The sequence below is a fragment of the Pterocles gutturalis genome, unplaced genomic scaffold (genome assembly GCF_000699245.1).
Source record: "Pterocles gutturalis isolate BGI_N339 unplaced genomic scaffold, ASM69924v1 scaffold10228, whole genome shotgun sequence".
In the NCBI taxonomy this organism is placed as follows: domain Eukaryota; kingdom Metazoa; phylum Chordata; class Aves; order Pterocliformes; family Pteroclidae; genus Pterocles; species Pterocles gutturalis.
In genome coordinates, this window is record NW_010123066.1 from 3831 (window position 1) to 29515 (window position 25685).

General features: G+C 38.2%; 1 protein-coding gene across 1 annotated transcript in view; it reads left to right on the top strand.

Annotated features, from left to right (window-relative positions):
* Positions 1 to 806: 806 nt before the first annotated feature.
* STK39 (serine threonine kinase 39) overlaps positions 807 to 25685 on the top strand; it is a gene marked incomplete at both ends in the record, with an annotated part of 38057 nt that continues 13178 nt past the window's right edge. Inside the window, 9 exons of the mRNA XM_010077760.1 lie at positions 807 to 919; positions 5900 to 6008; positions 7308 to 7449; positions 9326 to 9381; positions 13570 to 13679; positions 13773 to 13874; positions 14066 to 14199; positions 17521 to 17569; positions 17676 to 17741. Of these exons, the coding sequence (XP_010076062.1) occupies positions 807 to 919; positions 5900 to 6008; positions 7308 to 7449; positions 9326 to 9381; positions 13570 to 13679; positions 13773 to 13874; positions 14066 to 14199; positions 17521 to 17569; positions 17676 to 17741 (881 nt within the window). The remainder of the gene's footprint in view (positions 920 to 5899; positions 6009 to 7307; positions 7450 to 9325; positions 9382 to 13569; positions 13680 to 13772; positions 13875 to 14065; positions 14200 to 17520; positions 17570 to 17675; positions 17742 to 25685) is intronic.

Here is a 25685-nt window from a genome sequence, read left to right on the forward strand (position 1 = left end):
AGACCTTTTACTCCTGCTGTTTGCAAATAAAGCATACTAAAGAAAATTATTCTAATGCTTTCCCCAAAATTTTTTCAATTGCACCAAGCTTTGCTATCAGTGTAGTTTCATGACCATGTGTGATTTGCATGTTAAGTAAGCATGACTGACTTTCTCTGCTGGGCCATTCAACAACATGCATCTTCTTACTGTTGGTGTGGTACTTGTGCCTTCCATGATGTTTACAAGAATTGGCATGCTTTTTGTAGGATATTACCCTAGTCACAATGAATGAGCAGGAACATGGGTGAAACTGTAGAAGATTTGGCATGTACAATTTTGCTGATGTTTTTCTGTTTATTGCATAGTGAGAACAAGAACCTGGTTAAACAGGGACTAACTTGAAAGAACAGGAGGAAATAACATTTGATAAAACACTTGCCCCCTCATATGATGTTTTAAATTGTGTTAACTGTACAAGTCATGTTCTTGATTAGAATAGATGTGTCCAAAGACAAAAGTGTAATGGTTCCCAATCTGTATGAAATACACTGAGTTGGTGGGTGTGATCTGATAAATGAGTGCATCAGTTTAAGTTGTCAGCTTGGGAATTTTTTGCGGAGTATGGAACAGAAATGTTGAGGTTTTTCTCCGCTTGAGAAACGTGCAAGCTGTCTTGCTAGTGGAAAGGTATGCATGGAGGGAAAGCACTGAAAAAGAATAAACAGAAGATTTTAAGTTCTTTGTCAGTGTGGTGTTCTTATGTTGGTTGCTGGTTTGAACTCCTGTGTGTATTAAGACTGTGTTCCTTTTCTGTCCTTTTTCAGGTAGTGGTGCTACAGCAGTTGTCCAGGCAGCACTATGCAAACCCAGGCAAGAACGTGTAGCAATAAAGAGGATCAATTTAGAAAAATGCCAAACCAGTATGGATGAATTACTTGTAAGTAACTCAGAGGGAAGCATATTACATGGTGACTGTCTTCTGTTTTGATTTTGCTTTTTGCTTGGTACAAGAGTGAAAGTAGGATTTTATGCAGGATAATGGTGAGAAAAGGATTTGAAAATAATCTGAAAGAGGTATGCCCTTCCCCTAAAAATATGTTTTACCGATGTATATTTTCTAATGCCACAAAAACAAGAAGTGCAAATTTGCATCTTGGGATTACCAACTGTTGAGAACTGTGGGAAGAACCTTACCCCTTGTTTTCTGGAGACTCAATTTTCAAGAGATTACTGTCTGGTTGACTGTCTTAATGCTGAGGAAAGATACATTTTCCTTTGGTTAAACCCTGATTAAAAATATAAAGGTAAAATTTAGTAGGTCTCCTTAAAATGTCTAAAGCACTAAAACATGGCAGTTGGATCATTTAGTAATGATAGCTTTTCAGGGGAAAAGTAGGAATGGCTACGCTGCCATCTACACAAGGAAACTCTTGTTAAAGCTAAAAACACGCACTTATCCAATAGGCCATAACAAGCCATTTGAGGAATGCTGTTTGTTTGGGTCACTGATCAGAAGAGGAAGGGACCTGTAAGAGGCCCTTTGTGAAAGGGGCTGCAAGAATTTTTCCTCTGCACTGGTTATGACAATCCAGAGAAAGTCGCAAAGAACTGTTAAAAAACAAAATCTGTTGTTTTCTAATGCTCCTAGTCAGGTGTTTGTAAGACTAGTGCATATTTATATGTAGGCAGTATAGTAAGAGTTGAAGGACACAAAACCGTTCTAAAAGTGAGAACACTCTCTTCTGTTCCACAGGTTATGCTACTGCCTAGAGACTGTGGGCTTTTTCTAATGCAGAAATTCCTGCCTCTGAAGGAAATGATCTTCTCAGCAGGGAATTGCCAATGCAAAAGATATCTTGAATTTGATACAGAGGGTATGGTCCATCCAGTTTCTTCAGATAAAATGGCTTGTTTACAGTGGAGGACCCAAAATGCTCTTCCCCTGGTCATTGATGGCATTCGCCTTCAGTTTATGCAACAGCTTGTATGGGACATTGTTGTGTTTTTTAAAAGAGGATTGTGGTAGTGGAAGCTACCTCTGAGGCAGTGAGATGTCTGTCAACTAAAAACTCAAAAGATAGATTCTGAACTGTGTTCAGAAAGAGAACAGCCCAAGGTGAGATGCCGTATGTGATGTATGAACATCTACAGCCCAGAAAGAACATTTCTATAAAAGCAGAAATACTAATAACTGTAATATAAGATGGTCAAAAATTGATCTTTTTTTTAATTAGAATTTGTACTAATGGGAATTAAGAATTAAAAAGTTACAACAACTAAAACCAGACAAAACTGCCAAAAATCTGCAAGAGATATCTAGGTGGTCTAGAGAAATGACTGCAGTTAATTACCAGTTTGTACAAAGTTACCTTAGCAAGTGCTTAAGTATCTTTACTGCCCACGTCTCCACAGTCTGACAAATGAGGCAATAGGTCTTGAATTTTTGGTCCCATATTGGGTTTTTTTTGGTACGAAGACAACTGTCCATGCCATCTTTTTTTTTTTTTTTTTTTTTTTTTTTAACATAAGTCAATTTCTGCTTTTCTGTGTTCAAATTTTGTGTTTCTTTTATTTGTTGATCTGTTTTGATCTGAGCATAGATTTTGGCTTTCCAAATTTCTGTTTAAGAGTGTAAAAAAAAAAAACCAGAGCCATTCTTTTATTTTTATATATGCATACACACACGTCCATGCATACACATACATAATTAATTATTTTTTTTTTTTTTTCTCCTTCTGTGAGGGCAAGTGTACTTACTCCGACTCAGTTCTAATAGATTTTAAAATTTAGTTTAAAACATAGAGATGTTATTGTGGAAAAGGGCATCATTGACCTCAAAACTCTTGTTACAATCATACCAACATTTTCATTTCAGTTGATAATACATAGAATGCTCTTGCGTTTTGTTTTTTCTGACACCATTTTTGAGTCTGTTCAGTTTTCAGTCACTTACATTTCTGATCAAAGAGTTTCCAGTGGCACAGGGATGTTCTAAAACTCTGTCTGGCCTCTGAACCCGCTGTTTTGTACGATCCTGTGGCCGGGTGCTTATGGCTGGTTTGTAAAGGCACCCTTCACAAAGTCTCAGCTGTGTGGCCTTCAGAGAAGTGGAAATGCAGCCAGCCTGCTGCCCACGTGAGCAGACTTAGGATTTGGGCCAGTGTCAATTAAAATAGAAAGGCAGCGGGGAGAGAGTTTAAATAATACTAAGGTTACACAAACTGCCAACTCCTGAAATTCAATACTCTGTTTCCTGCAATGTCCTGTGTTCTCACTATTGTAAGCTAAATGTAACTGAACCCCATGAGCCAAGGAGAACGTTCCGGTCCTCAGTGTTGTCCTGACAGGGTATCTTCCCCAATCTCCTTACCTCCAGTTTTTTAAAACAAATGAAAAACTCAATAGTATAAACCAGAAAATATTCCACAGAATGGCTTGTTTGATTGAATAGATTTTCTAAGCTGTAAAAAAAACCTTTGAGGCAGGCTGTCCGGAGGAGCCCCTCGCAGGTTCTGCCCAGCCCAGGTGTGGGTGGCGGAGGCCCAGGGGAAGCACCTGCCGGCTGGCTGGGAGCTGGGCCTGGCCCCAAGGGCGCTGCAGCTGAGCACCAAAGGAGCCGTCTGGCAGTTGCTTATTAACTGTGTCACCACTTGCCCTTAGGCCAACACACATATTTTTGTGCAGCTGCTCAGTGAAACTGGATCAGGAATAACCTGGCCAAAAAGAAGTGAGCTTTTAACCTGGGCATGTTTCCTGATGCAGCACACAAATGCTTGTGCTAGCACAAGGCAGGGAGGAGCAGAGGGATGGGGGAGAGGCTTTGGTGCTGTTCAATGTCTAAAGTGGTGTGACTGTGAAGAAGGCTCCAGGGCGATCTCCTGGATGTCCCGCCATAAGCTTTTCCTCTGACAGTGTATTTTAAGTGAATGCTTTTCTCTGTCACCTGTGCATATTGTGGGCCTCAGGCAAATAGCAGGTTTGTGGAGGCTTACCATTCTGTGTGTGACAGGGGCTCTCCAGAACCACAGGTCTGAAATTAATACTTTCCTGACTAAAATTTAATCCCTTATTTCTTGTGGGGTGCTGCTTGTTTATTTTTGTTTTGCAAATACTCTCTTTGGAAAAAGTCACCAAAGCTGAGACACAAGGTGCCTTTGGCTATGGTTATGTGATAGCTCAATTTCTGCCAACAAGCTGATGCAGGCAGGCAAAGCTTTCAAAGCACTTTTTATTTAAAGATGGTTACAGTTCTGCACTATTAATGTGTGAGTAAAATAGATGAGGTGTATTTTTGCCCAGTAGTGGCAGGTAGGCTTTTTGAGCCATTGTTATGTTACCAGCATGGGAAAACAATAAAACAATATGAGAAATGAAATAGTACTATAGAGTTACAGTTAAGATGTGGTATGGATAGCTGAATTAGGAACCTGAGGCAGTAATTGGACTTGTGTTTAAGTTGACATGTCTTCTGGGAAAGGCAAGCGTGCCCCACATATCTTTCTTTTGTTTTCTACATACTGTCCCCGGGGGAGGACTGGGGAGGGGGGGGAAGCTATTTTGCAAATTGCTCAGTTATTCAGGCTCATTGCATGAGTATCCAGGCATTCATCCTTCTGTGTGGCTCAGGGCTCAGAAATTGCCTAGGGAGAAGGACTTTTGACAGCAGGACTAGCTGAATTGTGCCTGACTTAACAGTGACCAACAGGCATCATGAGATTAAATCACAGTCTTTAATACATATAATTAACTTTTTATTAGAAAGCAACTGTGATCTTGAGTGCATTGCAAATAACAACAAAACCCCTCTTTCAGTCACTTGCTGAATTGAGGTTGAAAATTGAAAATGGCATCTGTGGCAGCTTTAATTAATTTAAGCGGGACTGCCGTAGTGCCTGCCTTGTGCCAGTGCTAGTGAGTCAGCGTGTAAGACGGGTCCACCTGAAAGCAGGTGCTTTTCAGAGAGGGAGGGGAGATGGAAGAGTTTGGGTTTTAGCTGGATTGGCTCCCTGACTGGCTTACCCTCCAGGACCGCTAGCACCAGGGATGGATGAGGGCTGCGTGGCTGGAGGTGGAGAGGGAGAAGTAGGGCTGTAGGAGCTTAAGCTGGTGTCAGGCCAAACTCTCCGGTACAAAGGAGGCCTAAATGCTCCTACATAAAGGATTGCCAGGGTAATGAGAGCTGCTGGAAAGGTGTTAGAGAACAATTATGTGAAAGACTGAATAGAAAAAGGACTCTGCTTGAAATAACAGATACAAGGCAGCCATTCTTAATGTGTACAGCTGTGGCATGTTGTGGATGGTGTTACTTGGTAGTGCCACGTTGTGCATCTGTTGGTGACTGTGTACTCCTCTAGTCAGTTGTTTCCTCTGACTTTTTGTCTGTAACATTGCTTTTTCCTTTTGCACTTCTGTTTGCGTAGCTCTGGTGTCCACCTGTCCATCCCACAGTAGCCAAGCCAGCGATGCTGTGTCCTTTGTCCGAAAGCTTCCTTCCTCCTTTCCCAGCTTCTCCCATTCTGTTCTTTTCATATCCCTTTTGAACTGGAAAGGCACTAGGTTTTGCTCTTTCCTTGTGTTTTGTTGTCCAGCCTGTGCCCGCACTTTCATCTCTTGGAGGCTGCTCATTCTTCATTGCTCACTCTGAATTTGGGACTTCAACAGTAATTTCTTTGCTGCTCTCAGAAGAAAATTGCAGTTATGCCTGTATCTCCTGGGCAAACCTCCCTCATGTTCTTTGCAATAGTGTTTTGTCTTGCACGTAGATCTATAGGTAAACTGAAAAGTTTTGGTGCCCTGATGCATTTTCTGCACATACTTCAGTTCTTTTATAGTATTTCACTTTGGAAACTAAACTTTCGCACTATCCAAACGGAACTGATAGCTGGCTGTATTATGTTTGTCTTTTTATTTCTTACAGAAAGAAATTCAAGCAATGAGTCAATGCAATCACCCCAATGTGGTGACCTATTATACATCTTTTGTGGTGAAGGATGAACTTTGGCTGGTTATGAAGCTGTTAAGTGGGGGTAAGTTACTGGTTTTACTTGTTTAGCTACAAGGAAATAGTATGATCTTTTCCTAATGTACCTTCTTTGAGTTAATTGACCTAAACCAAGTAAGGAGTGGGGGGAGAGACTACGTAGGATGAACCTTTAGACATAGGTGTGTGCAAGCTTAAATAGTTTGTATATATATATTGATAGTACAGGCTAAGAATTACTGAGATAAATTAATTGTGTTGATCCAGCTCCTGTAATTTTTTATTCTGAATCAATATATTCAAATTCTCTATTAAGGGAAAACTGATGAAAACTAAGTCATTTCTGTCAGTGTGGCCTTTTTTTGAGTTTCTCTGGAATCCACTCTATTTTTGTAAAATGCATATACTTCTGATTTTATGATGAGTGTTTCTCATTCCTTATTCAAGGAAGATTCTTCCTAGGACAGGCATTATACATGTTGCATCCTTTTTATTGCTTAAACTAACCAAACACTCCCTACAGTTTTTATGATGATGGTTAATGGTATAAAAATATTTGGTTCTGGGAGAGGAAAAAGGGGCTGAACTGAATGTGCTTGTGGCTTAGAAAAGTGAGGCTCCAAAATAAGATGTGATGGTCCTGGTTGCTACATGATGTTCTTCAAGAGTAGTCTTGATGGCAGAACACTACTGCACCATGATGCTAGAACACCAGGATGGGAAGTACTCATGAAATAACACTTGTTATGTCACATTTTGTTGAATTGTTCAGTTCAATCAAAAGCAAGCATAGGTCCTGAGAGAAACCAGTGATTCATGACAGGAATTTACTGTGAGCTGTTGAAAAATGCTTGGATAAAATGAAAAAGTTGCTATTAGATTCCTTGAAATTTATAGTTGAAGTTCAATGTCAAACTGGATGTCACTAGGGATGTTGTCATTGTTTGTTTGCAGAGAATATCTCCTTCCAGTCTTGCAGCTGCAGTTGATGTTGTGAACATATGAACCATAATCTAAGCAGGATAATAAACCAAAACCTTTGCTGTACATGTCTGTTTAAATGTGGGATACTCTGGAATTTTTAATAAGTTGTAGTTTAGCAAGCTGTTAGAAGATCTTTCTAGTGGATCATTGAGTGTTACAGTATTCTTGACAAAAACCAGTGCATTGTTTCTCATTTGAAAGTGTGCTTTATTCTGAGAACGAGTTACATGAGGTCTTTACACATGCATGCAAAGGTCTAAATTTCGGTAGCGTGTAAAGAATGAAGAAATATAACTTTCTCAATAATCTGCTATGATAATGCTGTATATATGCTTTTTTTTTCCCTGAATCTGCAATATAGGTTCAATGCTTGATATAATAAAATACATTGTCAACAGAGGAGAGCACAAAAATGGCGTGCTTGAAGAACCCATAATAGCAACAATTCTTAAAGAAGTTTTGGAGGGCTTAGACTATCTACACAGGAATGGGCAAATTCACAGGTAGGAGCATATACACAGTGAAAAGCATTTTCTAAGCTGTGTGTATAGTTTGTTGATACTGGTCAGCTGCAGTTGCTTGGCTAAGTGAATTGTACTGCCTCTTTCACATACTGTAAATGTGATCAGTATTTATCAAATGATAACAGTCGGCAGATGCTGCAATTTTTGCATATCCTCATATATTCCTATATATTCAATTTCCGTGAATTGTGCGGACCCCCTGGGATGATCTATACATATCTGCTGTAGCACTCCACAGGTTGCTTCCACTGTTTGGTTGTTGGAAGTGCTGTACTCTGAGCTCCCTGATTAATTTTACTGAGGTGAATTTGCCTTTTAAGGAAGGTGCTTACGACAGGCTGTCTGTTTCAAGCAGTAGCCTTTTACAAGGGAATCTTTTAAACAAAAACAGATTATCTGCAGACAGAACTCTGAGAAAAGAGGTAGTGCAGATGTAGCACAGTAATTGTTCTTTATGTGTACTTCTTATGTCTAGTAGTATAAATCAACTGCCTCTGATGTAAATCAAGAACTATTTCCTCCTTTTGCAGAGAGAAAATTGAGATAAATGGAGAAATAAAGAACAATTATCTTGACTTCTGGTCTGGAATGCCAAAGATCTGCCACAAACCTTAATTTATAGTCTTCTGTTAAGATGATATTGTTGCGGAGAGAACATTCATTAGCTTTTAAGGATAACAGGACCCTTTTGAGGTCGGATTTGGGAATTCCTCGTATTCTTAAAGGACCTTAAAAAGATGAGAGAGATCTATTTGTTACATCTGAGATTTCTCCATTTTAATAACATCTAATTTGTAAACTCTGCAGTACCACAGAACTCCTATTCAAGACAATACAGTGTGTGTTCCTTTTCCCGTGTATATTGTGGATGAAACTTACAGTAGTCCAGGGAATGCTGTATGAGGTGGTATTTGCCAGTTGGAGATGCTTTCAAAATTGTTCAGGGATTTTGTTCTGTTTTTTAGAAGCATTCTTGTTTATGTGTAAGGGAACAAGTTATGTTTCCTTTCAGTAGCAACGTGTTAATTATTTTCAGTAATTCTTGAAAAGATTTATTTGCTTAAATTTTTAGTGTGTGTTCTGTATGAAAGGTTTATCCTGTGCATTAGGAATGGGATGCACATTTCTATCAAAAAAACCCCAAACCAGCCAGAAGGGTTTCTTCTTGACGTTATTCTACTATTCATACATATGAATAGAAACATGAAACAGTTGCTGTTTCTGTCTTTTAAATTTTAAAATTTTATCTTGTGAAACTAATTAGCATGCAATATTTATTTATTTATTTATTTACATAAAATATGCACATAGAATCATAGAATCATTAAGACCTCAAGGATCAAGTCCAACCATCAACCCACACCACCTAACTCACTGAACCATGTTCCTAAACACCACATCTACACGTTTCTTGAACACCTCCAGGGATGGTGACTCCACCACTTCCCTGGGCAGCTTGTTCCAATGCCTGATCACTCTTTCAGTGAAGAAATTTTTTCTAATATCTAGCCTAAACCTCCCCTGGTGCAACTTGAGACCATTTCCTCTTGTCCTATCACTTGTTACTTTAGAGAAGAGGCCAGCACCCACCTCACTACAACCTCCTTTTAGGTAGTTGTAGAGAGTGATAAGGTCTCCTCTCAGCCTCCTCTTCTCTAGACTAAACAACCCAAGTGCCCTCAGCTGCTCCTCATCAGACCTGTGCTCCAGACCCTTCACCAGCTTCATTGCCCTTCTCTGGACCTGCTCCAGCATCTCAATGGACCTGCTCCAGCACCTCAATAATTTTGTATTTCAATAAATTCATACATATGTAATTTCATACATAAAAGTAACCTCTGTTTGTACATTCTAGAGATTTGAAGGCTGGCAACATTCTTCTGGGTGAAGATGGCTCTGTACAAATAGCAGGTAATGGCGGTGGTAAAGTAATGGCTAAATAAAAGAAAAAGGTAGTTGCATCTGGATTAGGGCCAACGGATGCGTTGGCTTTTAACCATTCCTTTTGGAGTGCTGTAACTGCAAGTTTTCCAGTTTCAGATTTTGTGATTCTTGGTTAATGATACATGATTTGGAAATTATTCTGTGTTTTTCTGTGTGCCATCAAATATATAGGGAAACTTTTAAATATCCTCTTAATGTTTCCTTTTGAATCATCCATAAACAACCTTGCAAATGTCAGCAACTTATATTTCTGTTCAAGTTTATTTCATTTATTTCTGCAAGTAATTGTAATGGATTTTAGATACTCAAAAATCTGTATATCTGGCGCTTCCTGAGGACCTTGGCTCTAACTTAACTAGTCACTGAGGTGCATGAGGTATATCTCACTAAGAATTACTTGTGGCATTTCTGCCATTTGTCGTGCAATGGTATCGGTTGGATACAGTTATAGCATCTTCTTCTTCAAATATATTCTGAATGTATCTATATGCTTCTTGAGTGGTAGTCTGTAAGAATCAAATAATTTGGTTTTCATAAGAGCTTAAGTACTGCGCAAGACCCCATATCCCATCTCTCAAGTTAGTATCAGTTATCTGGAAAATAGAGTGAGCAGGTGGTAATACGGGTCCCCTCTCACAGGGTTGTCCCAGGCCTTTCACAGTTTATATACAGCTGGTGAACCAGCAATGAAAGCTTTGTTTAGTAGTCCTCAGTAGTGAAAACGGCTACAGCCGAAAGTTCTTTTTTTTTAATATAAGCAATGCTTTCAAAGTACTGTGTAAACATATATTTTGAGGACTTTAATATGCCAATGTCTGAAGTCTATGAAAATAGACAGGAAACGATTGACTGGCAGGTGAACCATTTATTGATTAGAGCAGTTTAAAATCTTCTATTTTGAGTTTAAGACTTTTTAAGTAGGTAGTCAATTTAACAGACTTGAGTTTTGATAAGATAGTTAATATTTATTCCCTTGATTATACCCTGTGGTTGTCTTCACTTTGTATAGCACTTTGGGCAGCTGCTGAGATTCTAGGTCTGTTTTATTCAAGTATTTTTTTAGATGTTCTCCTATTGTAAAGGAGTAGATGTCCAGACAACCAACTTAATTTAAAAAAATAATAGTAACCTAAAAGTTGGAAGATAAAAAAATCTTATGAGTGATCTGAAATAAAGCTGTTGACTTCAGATTATTATTTTCACACATAATCAAATCTACTCTCCCAGTAATCAGATAACATTCAAACAACAGCATCACTTATCCCTTTCTAGTTCAACTCCAGGGCTTGGTTTCTTGACCTTTCCCTCCTTTTTGCTGTAGGCATCTTAATGAGTAAGGCTTTAATTTTTCTGCTAGGGCATTCAGTGCATGAAAGACTGAGGAAGTTCAGTGGCTAGATAGATACGTGGAATGTGTCTTTCTGTGATGCGTTATTTTAATACCAGGTTATTTGCAGTCTTCAGGTGAAAAGTGCAGCAGTGTCAAACTTGTTTCTTTGTTGGTGGGGGGCTGTTCTATTTGGGACAGCTGAACACTGCGCATGAACGGAAAGCCAATTTTAAATGTCAAAGAGGCTGAAATTCATCCTCTGTACATCTTTTTGCCTTGACAAAGTAAAATCTCCTTTCGTCTTTGGAGAACAGACATCTGATATTTTCCTTCTTTTTATTTGCTAGAAGAACTTAGGTTCTTTTGGCTGCTCATTCTCCTGCACCCCAGGCTTCTATAATGAAAAGATATAGCACACGCTGCTAGTATGTATGAGTAGCATTTGAAGACCCAATTGTCCAGCAGCATTTCTGGGTTCCAAGGGGCTATGGCTCACAAATGAAGCTTAGCCCAGTGTTTCTCTGACAAAAGATTTTGTGCAGATACAGAAGAACATAGATTCTTCAAAGAATCTATGAGCTCTACAGAGACCTCTGATTATGGACCTCAGAAGATCTGCATGGAGAATTTGCTCAGTCTTTAGTGGGAAAGAGGAAAATACAAATTTTTTGTTTAAATTTAGAAGACTTATTTTTAAAGTACAAAATTCCTCTGGACAGAGCGGGAAACTTCTGACATTCACAAATACAGTGTTAAATAGTCACTACAGTTCCTCAACTCCAACATTCTGTGTAAAGCTATTGGGATTGTAACATCTGGTGCTTTGGGCAAACAAGATAGTTGGTGCTTCATCAGGGTTTCAGCCTTCTAAGCCTGAATTGCCTGTCAAAGGTCAAAATATCAAAGAAACCGGTAAAGGAACAGATGTGTGAGATGAGTTAAAGGAGCTTATAGTAAAGAGGAATCATACAGAGATCCTGACCTAGAACTTAGTTTTGGCTGAGACTTGGCCAAGAGCCCCAGCCCTGGCTGAAGTGAAAAAACTGTCCGGAATGAAATGTTTTTGCAGCCTGTGCCTTCCCTTAGTGGGCTTCTTGCAGCCCAGCTTGTTTAGAGGCCGTAGGCTTCATCTCTCTCCCAGCCCTATTAACTCTGGATGTTGGCCTTGGCCAAGGCTTGGCTAAGTGCCCAGCCCTGTCTGAGGTGAAAAAGATGTTAGGCAATAAATGATTTGTAGGCTATGCTTATTTGGGCAGCTCAGATTCCTTTAATTTCAGAATGCTTTAGTAATACAGTTAAATCAGGGCTCTTAATTAAATTTGCTTTTTCTTTGGTATTAGCTGTGACTTGTAGTACCTAACACTGTTGTATTGTTCAGCTCTTTCCTTGTAATACATTACCCTTTCCTCTTTATTTAACTTGTTCTCAATAGTACTTTGTCTCCTATGTGATAGGAAGCTTGCCACTGTAGGTCATGTCTTTTCGTAAATAACCTGTATTTGTGAAAGCTGGGTCTGGGATGGGAAATTAAAGTCTTGTTTTTATTGAATAGCTATCAAAGCGTTCTTTATCTCTGTAAACATACAACAGTGTTTGACTAACATTATAGTGAAATGTTCACTTGACTTAATTAAATACTCATCACATCTTTCTCAGTGAGATGTTACAATATTTCATTTTGAAGCTTATGCAAGAAGAGATTTTACTTATGTTTTTGGTTCTTTTTTTTTATTGTCCTCCCTCACCCATTTGTGTTTGTTGTTTATTGTCCTTTTCAAAATTCATGTTATGTTAATAGGGAAGAACAGCGGCAGGGGAGCAAAGGCTAAGTCAGGATTTTAGCTCTATATTTCGGTTCCTGAAAGGAGCAGTTAACAGTTGTCCAATGCAAACTATTTATCTTTACTGAAAGGATATTTTTTTTTTTCCATTTTGCTCCTTTATTTATGCTTTTATTTATTTATTTTTTATTTCTGCCTGTTCAGCTTTTCCTTATATGCAGTAGTTCCTCTTTGGAAAACTGTTTTTAGGGCATTAAAAACTTAGAAGCTGGTGTTTCTGAGACTGTTCATGCTTTTCAGAAATACAAACAAAACCTGTCTATTCTATAGCTTACAAATTTTGGGTAAAAAATGGGTTTCTTATTCATCAGGCAAGCTGCAGGGAAAATGAAAGAGTATTGCTTGAAGCTTGCTTCTTATTTTTCTGATATATTGCTCTGTGTTTTAGTGATGTGGAAGAGGTCCAGAATTTGAGTCTGTGATGCTTAATGGTTGGTTAGTGGAAAGTAATGATAAAACTAAATTTTCTGTAGTTACTCTTTTTTTTTTTTTTTTTTTTTTTTTTAACCTTAAATCAGGGTACAATAGGGAAGCAATAGAAAAATAAAAATTGAAGTAGGTCTATAGTAAACTACTTGACTTCAGTATAACTGAATTGTAAACAGCACAGTCTAAAATAGTTTTCATATAGTTCCATTCAAATGTCAGTATTTCTCCATACTAGCAGATGCAAGCCTTTCAAAGCTTGGCTCAGAGTGCTCATTTGAAAACTGTAAGTAGCAGATGTACTGGAGTCCTTTGTAACCATATTCAGGAAGACACATACTAGGAGGCTAAACCTGAGGGTGTCCTAGTGCAGGTCACCCAGGTAAAACTATACCATCTATTCCATAGCATGGGCAGTGTGTCATGCAAAAAGAGATAGGCTGTGCAACAGAGGGTTCCTATAAGTAGACCTTTATGAACTCACTTAGTTTCTAAAGTGTAAAACTTTTGCTTTATTATTAGTAGTTTAACAGATTTCGATTTTTTGCCCCTTCCTAGATTTTGGCGTTAGTGCATTTTTAGCAACGGGAGGTGATGTTACTCGTAACAAAGTAAGGAAAACATTTGTTGGTACTCCGTGTTGGATGGCCCCTGAAGTAATGGAGCAGGTATTCCTATGTTAAAAAAAATACATTTTTTGTCTTTAATTTTTGGAACTTGAGACATCACCACCTTGTTTTTCCTTTTTGGTTCTGTTCCAGGTGCGAGGTTATGACTTCAAGGCTGATATGTGGAGTTTTGGGATAACAGCCATTGAGTTAGCAACAGGAGCAGCACCTTATCACAAATACCCTCCTATGAAAGTAACAATCACTTTGTATTACTTAATGCTGTTAGCTGTATTAGTAGTGCTGCTAGACAGCACTACTTCATTTCCAATAGCAACCCAAGATATCTGAATATATGTATTCTGCTGAATGTTTATTCTCTTTTAATTTCTACATGTTTTGAATTGATTTTGCTTACAGTACCTCTTTTTTTGGGTTTACTGTAGGTGTTAATGCTGACACTTCAAAATGACCCTCCCACTTTAGAGACAGGGGTAGAGGACAAGGAGATGATGAAAAAGTATGGCAAATCCTTTAGAAAACTAATTTCATTATGCCTTCAAAAAGATCCTTCCAAAAGGTAGGTCATTATTGCCATATACAGTGGAATTATTTTTTTAAAAAATATGCATACTACTTGAAGTTCCAGTGTTTAAACATCATCTTTAAGCGTATGATTTGAATTTTGTAGATAACAGTCTTCAGTCATTTTTGTCTAGGGAGAAGAAATTGTCTCTTAATTGTTGCTTAAGTCATCTTCTTCTGGGTTGTCAGCTGAATTTATTTATACTTAAATATACTGTTGAATTAAAGTCTGATCCAACAAAAGTCCTTACCCTACATTTTAATGTCAATATTAAGGCAAAATCTAAATCTTGATGTTATGCATAGATTTAACAAGATTGTTTGGATTGATCAGACAGAACTGTTGATAACCAAACAGTCTCTTGGCTTTTAAAATAAATTGAAAATAAATAAATAATCTTATGTTAATTTTTCTCATTTTGTGACATGAGCTCATGTTGCCTTTGGATATTTCCAGAGAAAGTTACTTATTAAGAGGTATTTATTTTTTACTGTAAAGGTAGGGGCTTCAAGCTTATTTAGAGTTTTCCTCATGTTTATGTAGACAATTGCATATCGTAGTATCTGTGTGATTTGTACTTTCTTTCTATGTTTTGTGAATAGGGTAACCAAGATGATGCAAATATTAAGCATCTATTCCAAAAGCATGCTGAGATCCCAAGTTCCCAGAATGGTTATTTATCCTCTAATTTTTACATGGACCCATCTTTGTAGGTTTCTTGTGCTGAAGAGTTGGAGGAGGCACATTCTAATTAACAGTATTTCCTAAGGATATTTAATACATCACTTTTTTGAAGAGTTTCGGAGCTGGTTGTTTCTGGGAAAAAAAGATTGTTCTGAGAGCGCAATCCTGATTGAGTACTGTGTGGGTCTTTTATGATGTATACTTCTCTTCACTGATGTTACACTAGCTTAAGTCCACGATGTTGTAGGGAGTCGAAAAGGTGGCAGCAGCAATACGAGAGAACAAGTATAACAAAGAAAAAAGATTACGTGGCAACATCTTTATTCTTGAAAGCCTTCAAATTCTTTTTTTTTTTTTTTTCACTAAAGGATCATTTGTGTACTGTTTTCAGATTCCCAAACCCCTTACAACTGATGGTCTTAGCAAGTCCTCATGCTTTAAGCTTAGCAGTGCAGTTTGGCTGCTTACAGATAAGAATAAAATATGTTCTGGATAATCCAGCTGCTTTTAGTTTCCAGTGTCCACTGAAAATGCAAGAAGTAAATAATTAAAATGGTTTTCCTTCTCTCTTCTCTGCTTGAATACATAACACTGAGTTACCTGATCTGTAGTTATGACACCAGTGTTGAAACAACAGTGTTTAAATAAGTATGCTAATTTATCACACTGATATTTAAATGTGCAATATCTTCATGCTTAGTATTGTCTTGAATTGAACAATTAGACCAGCAGATAGGTGATTAGATCTGTGTGCCAGTTACTCTGAGGAGCAAGTGTGTTTATATTGTGGGGTCATTGCTATTTTTTATGTTTCTCCCAAGTCAGGATTTAATTTTTCACGTAGATACGTCCATAGTTATCGTGTCAATTGTGGGAGAAGTGCCTGCTCTTTGTGGCAGATTCTAGGGCTGGCATTACACTGTTGTGTCAGACCATGATGTTTTTCTTTTGGGGATCTGCATGTGGGTGTTTCTCTCTCCCCAGTGCCAAGGATGCTGCTTACAGTCCTCGGCTGCAATTCACTGCTGAGGCCTGTGTAGAAAACAGGCCAAGAAAGCATGTCCAGACCAGTTCAGAAGTGTCTGGCATAATTAATGGTAGAGGAATGGAGAACACTAGTTTGGATAAAACTTTACTAAGAATCTAGCTTTTAACTGTGCATATGCCTGTTATGAGATGTGATGGTAGTGGATCACTGAAACTTGTCTTAAACTTAAGAGTTAATTTGAGATAGAACTTTAAAACTTTGACACAGAAACTGTTTGGTTTTGTGTTTTTTTTTTTTTTCTCCTAATCATTTCCCTTCCTTTTTGCTTATCCAAGGTTTATGTGTGAATTGCTGCTAAGCCTGGTGGTCTCCACAAGACCACTAATAAGAATTCCTTTATTGTAGAGTTTGGTGCTTTGGAGGGAAAGGAAAAGAAGTGCTCTATGGAACTACTGTCTGTGTCTAAATTGTATGCTTTTTGTTGATGTCAGGAGTTGTTTCATTATTTCTAGCAGGAGTGAACTGATACATACATACGCACTACTTACTACTTACCTTTTCTTCACTTGCTCTTCAGATCTGTCCTCAGAGGAATAAACTAGTTCAGATTTTGAGGGTTGTTTTGGGACTGAAATTTTCCAAAATGAAACTTTCCACTGTCTTGTCTAGCTTGTGCTATGTTCAATCCTTTGCTTTAATTCAAATGGAAAACTATAGCAGATGTTGCTTCTGTTCATTTAGAAATTATGAATCTTGGAGATTTCATCTTCCCTAAATTTAGCCCTGTCAAAATTAGTCTTGGATAGTGGTATGGGCTCCTTAATGGAAAGGATGCAAAGAACCTGGAGGATTTTGTTTCATCCCAAGAGATGCTTCACTTTCTGTCAAGTCTGCTTCAATACCAGAGTCTGGCTTTGGCTAGATAAGTAGCTTTTTAGATCCGTAAAGCTAGGGGAGACAAATCCTGCTGTTGGAATCACTTCGTTAGCTGTGAGATTGTGATTATCTGTTGAAAACGTCAAAAATATAAACTTGACAGTGATGGTAAGAAAGAGACTTGAACTGCAAGTAAAAGTGAGATGTCTAGGTTTTGATCTTATGATTGTTGCTTTGATTTTTATTTTTCCGTTTGGTTGGAAGATGCTCCTTATGACTCTCTTTTTGTTTTATGCATCGTGTTAATAGTGTCAGTTTCTTGTGAATACCTGCTGACATCTGTGAAGTAAGAAAATGCTGGTAGCAGGTATTGATGCTACTGTTTGGAAAATGTAATTATTCTTTTATTGCTGTGGAGCGAAGTTCAGAGTCACCTGGGGAAGGACATGATACCTGACTTTTTGTTTGTTTGTTTGTTTGTTTAAGGATAAAATACTTTTGTGTTGAAGAGAAAGGGGGAAAATTGTCAACTTAGAGATTGATTTTTTTCCTTTTTTTATTGGTATTTTTGCTGTAGGGAGGCTTAATTTTTTTCAAGTGTGGTAAGTGAGTATGTGTGAATTAATTCAGTAGCTATTATCGTTCGTTCCCCATTCATACAGTACTAATTCAAAAGTATTAGAGACATACCCTTTAACTAAGGTCTTGTACTGTATTCACTGAGAGGGGTCTTTGTGTTCTGTTCTAATTTATTATTGATCTTTCAGGCCCACAGCAGCAGAACTTTTAAAATGCAAATTTTTCCAGAAAGCCAAGGTAAAACGTTTAACCCTATGAGTAAATTTTGCTCTGCCTTAAAATCTACATGAAATTCCTTCTTTCCTTGTGTTGATTTTTAACTTACCAAATGTTGGTTTTGCAGAATAGAGAATACCTGATTGAAAAACTTCTCACTAGAACGCCTAATATAGCACAAAGAGCAAAAAAGGTGAGTGTATTCATATCTTTTTCTTGACTGGTATGCAAGAGAAAGCAGCGACTGTTCAGTTACCTTACATTTTAACTCACTAACTGAACCATTCTCTTATGCAGTCCTTCAAAGATGCTGACTGTTGAATGAATCGTTTCTTAAGCCCAGGTTTCTCCAGGAAGCCCTGAGGCATTTTGGCTTCCTTTCTAGCCTTGACAAAATGATACATGGTATTTGTCATCATACATTATGTGATTTTTTTTTCCCACTCCCTCTTAGAAAGCTATAGGTCAAATGGTTGTGCAAATAAAAAGTGATCTGCAAGCATCTAGGTTCATGAACTGCAGAATTAATCTCTTCATTGATTACCTAGAGAAAGGGTGAAGATATTATAAATGGTATTTGTTGAGGACTACCTGGTCCTTTGTATTATTCTAAATGTGACACCCGAATATATAGAAGTTGGGTCCAAACTCTGCAAGACTGCTGCTGAGTTATTCAGACCAGTGGAGCCTTATCCCACAGGTGATGGAGTTAAACCCATAGCTATGGCGTATGCTGGTATTTCTGTGGTGCATTGGGTGCTTGTGTAAATGAGTTTACCAGGTGATGTGCAGCAGAACTATCGTAGTTTAAACCCAGCTAGTGGCGAACACCGTATAGCCACTTGCTCACCCTTACCCCTCCCAGGGATGGGGGAGAGAATTCACAGAATCACAGAATGTTAGAGATTGGAAGGGACCTCGAACGATCATCTAGTCCAATCCCACTGCCGGAGCAGGAACACCTAGATCAGATTAAAGGGGTAAAGGGAGAAGAGACTCTTGGGTTGAGATTAGAAGAATTTAATAACTAAAATACAATAAAATTGAAAATGATGATAATAATAATAGTAGTAATAATAGTAATAATAATATACAAATATACAAATGAGTGCAGCTGCTCACCACCATGACCAAGGCCCAACCCATTCCAGCTAATGATCCCAGAGCAGAGAGTCCAGAAACCACAGTACCAGAAAAGAGAGAAGATCCTGAGAATCCGAGGGAGAGAGAAAGAGATGACTGAGAGAGGGAGCAAGCTTCTGGACGGACGCTCATTAGTATACTGGGCATGGCGTGCATGATATGGAATATACCATTGCCTAATTTGGGTCTCAATCCTAAATGTAAGGTTAAATCCTAAGCCAGTAGTTGTGGGCTATGCTCCAGCTATGCTCCCTCCTCTTGTGCACCTGCACACTGGCAAAACGTGAGAAGCCAGAAATGTCCTTGGCTCTCCGGGCAACAACTATAAACATCGGTATGTTATCAACCTTCTTCTCAGCACAAATCCAAAACACAGCCTCTTACTAGCTGCGATGAAGAAAGTTAACTCTGTCTCAGCCAAAACCAGGACAAGAACTGAAAAAAAAAAAAATTCTCAATAGGCTTAACAGGTAAGTATCTTAAAACTTAAGTATGAAGCAAGCTGCTGTTCATAAGAGCTAATGAACACAAGCAAATGTAGACTCCTGCTGGTTGTGTGTGAGACATTATGGAACTCCCTTTCTGTGGTGACTTAACTCATGGTGTCTCTCGGTATGAGGAACCTGCTTGGAGATTGCTGAGCCTCTGCAGGTTACAGGGTAGGGTGCTGAGTCTGGCTTTTAAAAACAGGTTTTCTGGGAGGATGTTTCAAGGAGGGCAGCTCAGGAAATAAACTGTTTCAGCCATTGCACATCAGTTAGGCTTTGGTTACTTGGACTGGCACTTTTAAGATTTTCTGTTGTCTTTGTGAGTATCAATCTGGCATAATTCTGCAACACTGAATTGTTCCTACAGCTTGTGGCCTATACTTGGAAGAGTCAGCCAGATCTGAATGTTTTAAGTTATTTCTGATCTTCTTTAGGTGAAAGTAATTGTGAAATCGGTGTCAGTGGTGGGGCTTTGTGAGAGGCTGGAGTAAGAAAACTGCAATGAGAGGGCTTGGAGAAGGTGTAGCATGCTGAGCAGTTTAGCATCTGCAAGGTGCACAGGCAGGGTAGGAGTAGTTCAGCCGTTTGGCCATGTGGTGGCAGCAATGCCCACATAAAAAATCATCTAACTAGGGGAAAAATCGTAGTTGTTTTTCATTTTAGATCTTAGGCCATACAGGAGTAATTTAGTCATATTCTAGCACCAGCTAGGTTTCTGATAGATCATGTCACTTGTGAGATTTGTCTCCTAGCTGTGTCCTCAGGTCAACTTTAGAGACTGCATGTTAACTCATACATACATGTATGTATACTTGTTTCTTTAAGTAACTTAGCATCTAGAATTGCAAAATAAATGCAGAGTAGCCTCCCATACACCACCAGAAATAGTTTTCTGAATGACTTTTTGGACAATTCTTTCTAATTTGGAAGAGTGATTCTTAAAGCAAAGCGGTATAGTGCTACAGACAAATTAATAGGTCTACAGCATAAATGGAAGAAAAAAATCTAGGTTTTAGCTAGTGAAAATGCTAAATTGTTTATATTTTAAAAGGATACAATATTAAAATTCATCAGGGATTTAAAATTTAATTCACTTGTTACAACTTTGCATGTAGCTGCTGTTTTAAGATACCATAAAATATAAGTGTATTTTAATGTTAAAACTGTGGGGTTTTATTTAAAAAAACTTGTGTAAGTAGAGGTTGGTTGCTCAAACATTAACATGTAAAATGTCTAAGAGGTCACTCTTGGAAGAAGTAACCCCTGTAATGGAAAAAAAAATGTCACTATGGCAAGACATGGGAAGGAGCTGGTGTCATTACTGCTTAAATTATCTTGTGTAGCACTTGGTGTGAGATGCCTGTAACTAGTGATCTGTAGCACTTCTGCTAGCATAGATGTCAGATCTGCCCTGCAGTAATTTATTTTTTCTTGTGTTTACCACATGTATGATTAGTTTGCTTTGTTTCCCAGAACTCCAGGCTCAGTTTAGTTTTAACTTTCAATTCTTTTCTCTTGACGTAGTGTTCCCATGTTTTGCTTCTGCCTTTACAGCATATACTTGGCAACTGTTTTGACTAAATATGAATTCAGGTTTCTTTGTGAAATCCTGTAAGCAGGCACACATGGTCTTGTATGTGTAAGGAAAACATTTGATGCTGTAAAAATTTGTTCAGTTTTAAAACCCAAATTGATAATTAAACAACACCTGTCTTGTGTGTTTTAAAATACTGCTTAACATCAGAGTAGTAAACTACATCTTTGTGTACATATTCCCCCTGTCCCAGTGTTTATTTATTTGCTTTTAATTCTTCTAATTTTGAAATTATGCTCTTCTTCCTGGCCCTATCCTACTGATTAAGGATGACACTGAAACACTTCTGGAACTGACTTGCCCAGGAGAAACATGTCTTGCCTCTTTCTGTGCAGAACCTGCCTAAGTATATACCGGTATTGACCCACAGAAGTGAGTGTTACACCACGCAACTTCTTCCTTGCAATTCTGGGTTTCATTAATGTGATTGTTAATGTGAGAGCATTGCTGGTGTCAAGAAGGACTGCAGAAAAGGCTGTGGTGGATGGTCTGAGCTCAGTGTGGTCTGGTAAGCGGGGGGTGTGCTCTGAGGCCTCCCTTTTCTCATTGATGGAAATGTGGGAGCCCTGATTGCAGCCTCTGCCTTGTTAGGTGGTGTGATGGTAGAGCAGCCTGCCCTGTCCTGCTTGGATCAGGGCTGTGTACACCACTGTTACACAACAGCTTAGCGAGAGTTTAGATACACTGTTAACCCATGTTGAAGTAGCTTTAATTTTCAACTGAATGCTAAGTCATTTCATTTGTGATTAGAATTGCTATATTGGAATAGAGGAAATTTGAAACAGCTTCCGGAATTCCACAGTCAGTTTTGAAATCTTGTCACAGTAAAACATTAATTATAACTGTGAGTACTTTTTATGCCCAAAGGCCCTGGGTCAATTTTGTGGTTTTATAATCCTGTTTCTTTAATTTTGAAAATCTCCTGCATGACCGCCACTTTTACAAACTGAACAGGGAAAAACATGTATCTGCATTTCATTTTATTGCTGTCTGAAGTGCTGCTAGTAAAAAAGATAGAAATCTGAGTAATAATTGGACTTGAATTCTGTTTTTGGGGAAGGTGGTATTGCTCTGGACTGTTAAAGAGAAGCCCTTTAAAGCTTGGCATTGTAAATTACTGGGGAAAATCTGTGGTAGCATAAAGAGATTATTAATGTGAGTGATACCAGTTTTTATTAGAACTTCAGTAGAAATACCCTTACTGATGGGTTGGAATTCTAGCTCTGCAGTACAGCTAATTTAGGGAAGTGATCGTGTTACCTTATAGAAGAAATGAACAGTTCCCTGAATTTAATGAGGAGAATATCATTAGATCCCAGATTTCTTGGACATCTCTGTCAGCATGATTGCATCCTAGCAAGACTTATATATGCAATGTTTCCTTGTTTCAGTAATGGATTTAATCTGATAGACCTCACTAATGATGGATGTTAATACAGCTGGACTCCAGACCTTTTGAAAACCAGAGAACAACGTTAGTTTGAGCTCAGATTATTGATAAAAATGTATATTTATTGCTATGACTCTTTAAACTTTAAGAAATACTTATTTCATTAATGCTAATGTATAAAGAGAAGGAGCATGTGCTATACTGGAACACTTTTTCTGGAAAACAGCAACTGAACTGTAAGTATGTTTTTGGTAAGACTCTGTGTGTGTGAGGCCCCTCCATCACAGAGGATTAATTTTTCAGTTTACCTGGAACACTGCTACAGATGAAAAAGTAGTGCAACTGTTTTTGTATTGTTGAATATTACTAGAAAAAATAGAGGAAGAGATTGGCATTCAGACCATGTTGGGTTTTTTGTTTATTTTCAAGAAGTTGTTGGAAATAAAACTTAACGGAAACTCTTTTTCCATAAAATGTAAATTTGGCAAAAAATCACATAATCAGAAAGCAGTGCCTGCGTTAAATGGGTCGTAGAAGTGGAAAGTGTTTAAGGGGCAGACACGTGCAGTTGCATCAGCTGTGTTTTAACATTTCACATAAAGGAAGATTACTGTCAGCATTTCTGCCAGGTATACTTAAATGCAGTTGTGCTGTAAGATACAAGGAACTTCATACAGTATATGGGTTTGTCCATCCTTTCTTTCATGGTATGTTTTTACCACCTGTATAGAGTTTGTGAAGTTGGATTTTGTACACTCTCAATTTGAGCTAACCAGCACAGAATAGACACGCTTTAAAACAGACTTTGGAATAGTTGGCACAGTTGAGTGGCTTTTATACTTCAGATGGCCATAAGCATCTCTACAATAACTTGTATTCTTGTTTTGTCAGGGTTTAAAAGCTCACACGTAGTTCATCTCGATCATTAAAAAGTAACCCTCTCCAATGTTGGATAGTGTTTTCCAGTTCGTGGGCTGTCATGGTTCAACTTCAGAGTTCATTTGTGCAGTGAATGAGTCACTGTCTCTTGTGTAACAGCATTGATCTGCTCACTAGCTAATGCTGTGTTCGTGACCTGTTGAATTGTTCAAAAATGTCTAGAACACAGACTAACATGAGGTTGGTGTATAATGAGAACTTCTCTGATTAGACCGGTAGCTTTAAATGTTTGACATTTATCTAAGCTGTCGAAACTTTCAGTACTGGAGGAGGGTTCCATTGCTGTGAAATGCAAGTGTAGTGTATTCTTAAAGGTGCTATTGAAGGGGTCCTGGTTGAAGACTCAAGACAGGGTAAAGGAAATCCAGGTGTGCGTGATGCTGGTGGTAGATTCTTTGGTCAGGAAGTAAGTCTTGTAAGTAAGCAGAAGATAATCCTATTTTATTGTCTTGATTTTTAATGATTAGGTTTTCCGTCTGTTGCTGAGAATGTGCAGGAAGGTGCTTGTTTTACGTGTTTGCCTTCTGAGAAATGAAGCCTCAAACACTTCACTCACATGACACCAGATTGCCTCTCTTGGATTTAAAATGGTGTCCTAAGTGGAAAGTGACTCAATGGAATTATTTGTTACTAAGTATGTTCCCAGTCTATAGGCCAAATCAGTAGTGTGTCAATGCGGGCAGCCACAGCTGGCTTGGCAGGGGTCACCTCCATGTCACAAGGTTTCCTGCTGTGCTCTCTTGAGCAAAATGGTAGAAGTCTTTCTATGTATCTTTGTTTGTAAAAGTAACGAGGAGTTTTGGGAGGATGTAGCCATGTGTGTTTCTTGTGTTTTTGTACATTTTTGGGAAGTTTGTCAGGAAGGTCATGCGGAGAGATGAATTACGAAGAGGATTCTGTAAATGCAAGGTGAAGCATTGCCATCTATTACCATTTGCTGAAAGACTAATGGAATAGTTATGTGAGGATTCTTGCTTTCATATGGAGAAGTTAAATCTTTAGCCTTCCTAGTTCTAAAAAAATAAATCAAAGGGAGAAAAAAAAAAAAAAAAGCCCAGGCCCAGCACTCTGAAGTAAAGTAAATACATTTTCCTGGTTTGACCTTGTAAAGCTTTTAGAAGTACAACACAAAAAAATTGCATCCCATTTGTTTTTGACACTCTCCCCCTGGCACTTGTGCTTGATACTGGTGGTATTCTTCAAGTCATAGGGGAGAACTACAAGGGAAGTAGAGGTGAAGCAGGACATCCTTGAGATTGTGCTACCCAGTGGTATTATGGGAGACTCAATTTATCTGAGAAGTGCTCTTGGCTCAAGAAGTTAAAATTATGGCTGGAGCTGCAAACTTCAAGGTTTTAATCAGAACAGGTAGTTTGAGGCTAGCAGAGCAGAAAGATGGACTGGAATAGTAATAGTTCATATGCAGAGTCCAGTTTCTGTTTAGCACTGAAAAGCAGCTCCACGAGAAGATTATTCAAACTGTGCATCTGCAGTTAAATGTAAAGTTACATAGTATATGAACTGAAAAGGGAAAAACATCAACTGGGTGGCAAAAATGTATTCATCCTGGCTGTGCTGTATGGGAGCCATAGTCAGCAGAGGGCAGCCGCCTCTAAAATGCAGGGTGCAGGGTTCAGTCCTTACTGAACTGGAAAGTCATGCAGGCTGGGAGAGCATCTGTGATTTTAAATGCTGTAGCCTGGTTGAATGTGTGCTTCTTGATATTGAACTGAAATATGAACATTGGGGTTTTATAAAATTGGGTTTTATAAAAATTGCAGATTTATTATTTTCATGTTCATTTGTAACTTTTTGGGAACTGCAGTCATTTTCATTTTGGTTGCCTTAATTGTTTTTAAAATGTCTTGAATAAGCCTATATCTCTTTAAAATCTGTGTGGAATGTATATTACAGTAATTTCTCTTATATGTACAAGTAAATGGAAACCCTGTAGAAAACAGAAAAGGGAAGAAATCAGAATTTCACCGTGACATGGTATTTTCAAGCCTTTGAGCTTGAAAGTAAGTGAAAATCGTAGTCAATTCTTTGAATTTTACAGTAGTAGGCTATTTTCCTAAATATTCTTTAACGTGACGATATTGCTGGCAGTGAAACCTACCTTGTAATAGGTCTTCTACTATTGAGTAATCAAAGCTCTATGTGAGGCTATATTTGTCTTCTTTCTTTTCCTCTCTGGTCATTTTAAGCAAGTAAACAGCTTGGATGATAAAAAATGATGGTGGAATTGGAAAATGCTGATTATAAAAGGAGAATCCAGTGAACCCTCTAGCAGAAAACCTTTTAGTAGTGATTCATTATTGTGATGCTTGTTCATCTGAGCAGCCAAGAAAGATAACCAGTACCTCTAAAGATCTAGATATTTGTCTGTCTTCTTCGTCTTTCAGAGTATCGAGTTACTTTGACAATTTGCTTTATTTTTGATTGGCTTCCTTTGATTCCTGCAGGTATCTTCTTGGCCTTAGCACCTTACTTTGTTTTGGGCGAGGGGGCAGGCAGGGAAAAGAAAGAATATACAAAAGAGCTTCTCTCTGCACGTATGAATGAGCTATCAGGTTATGCCTG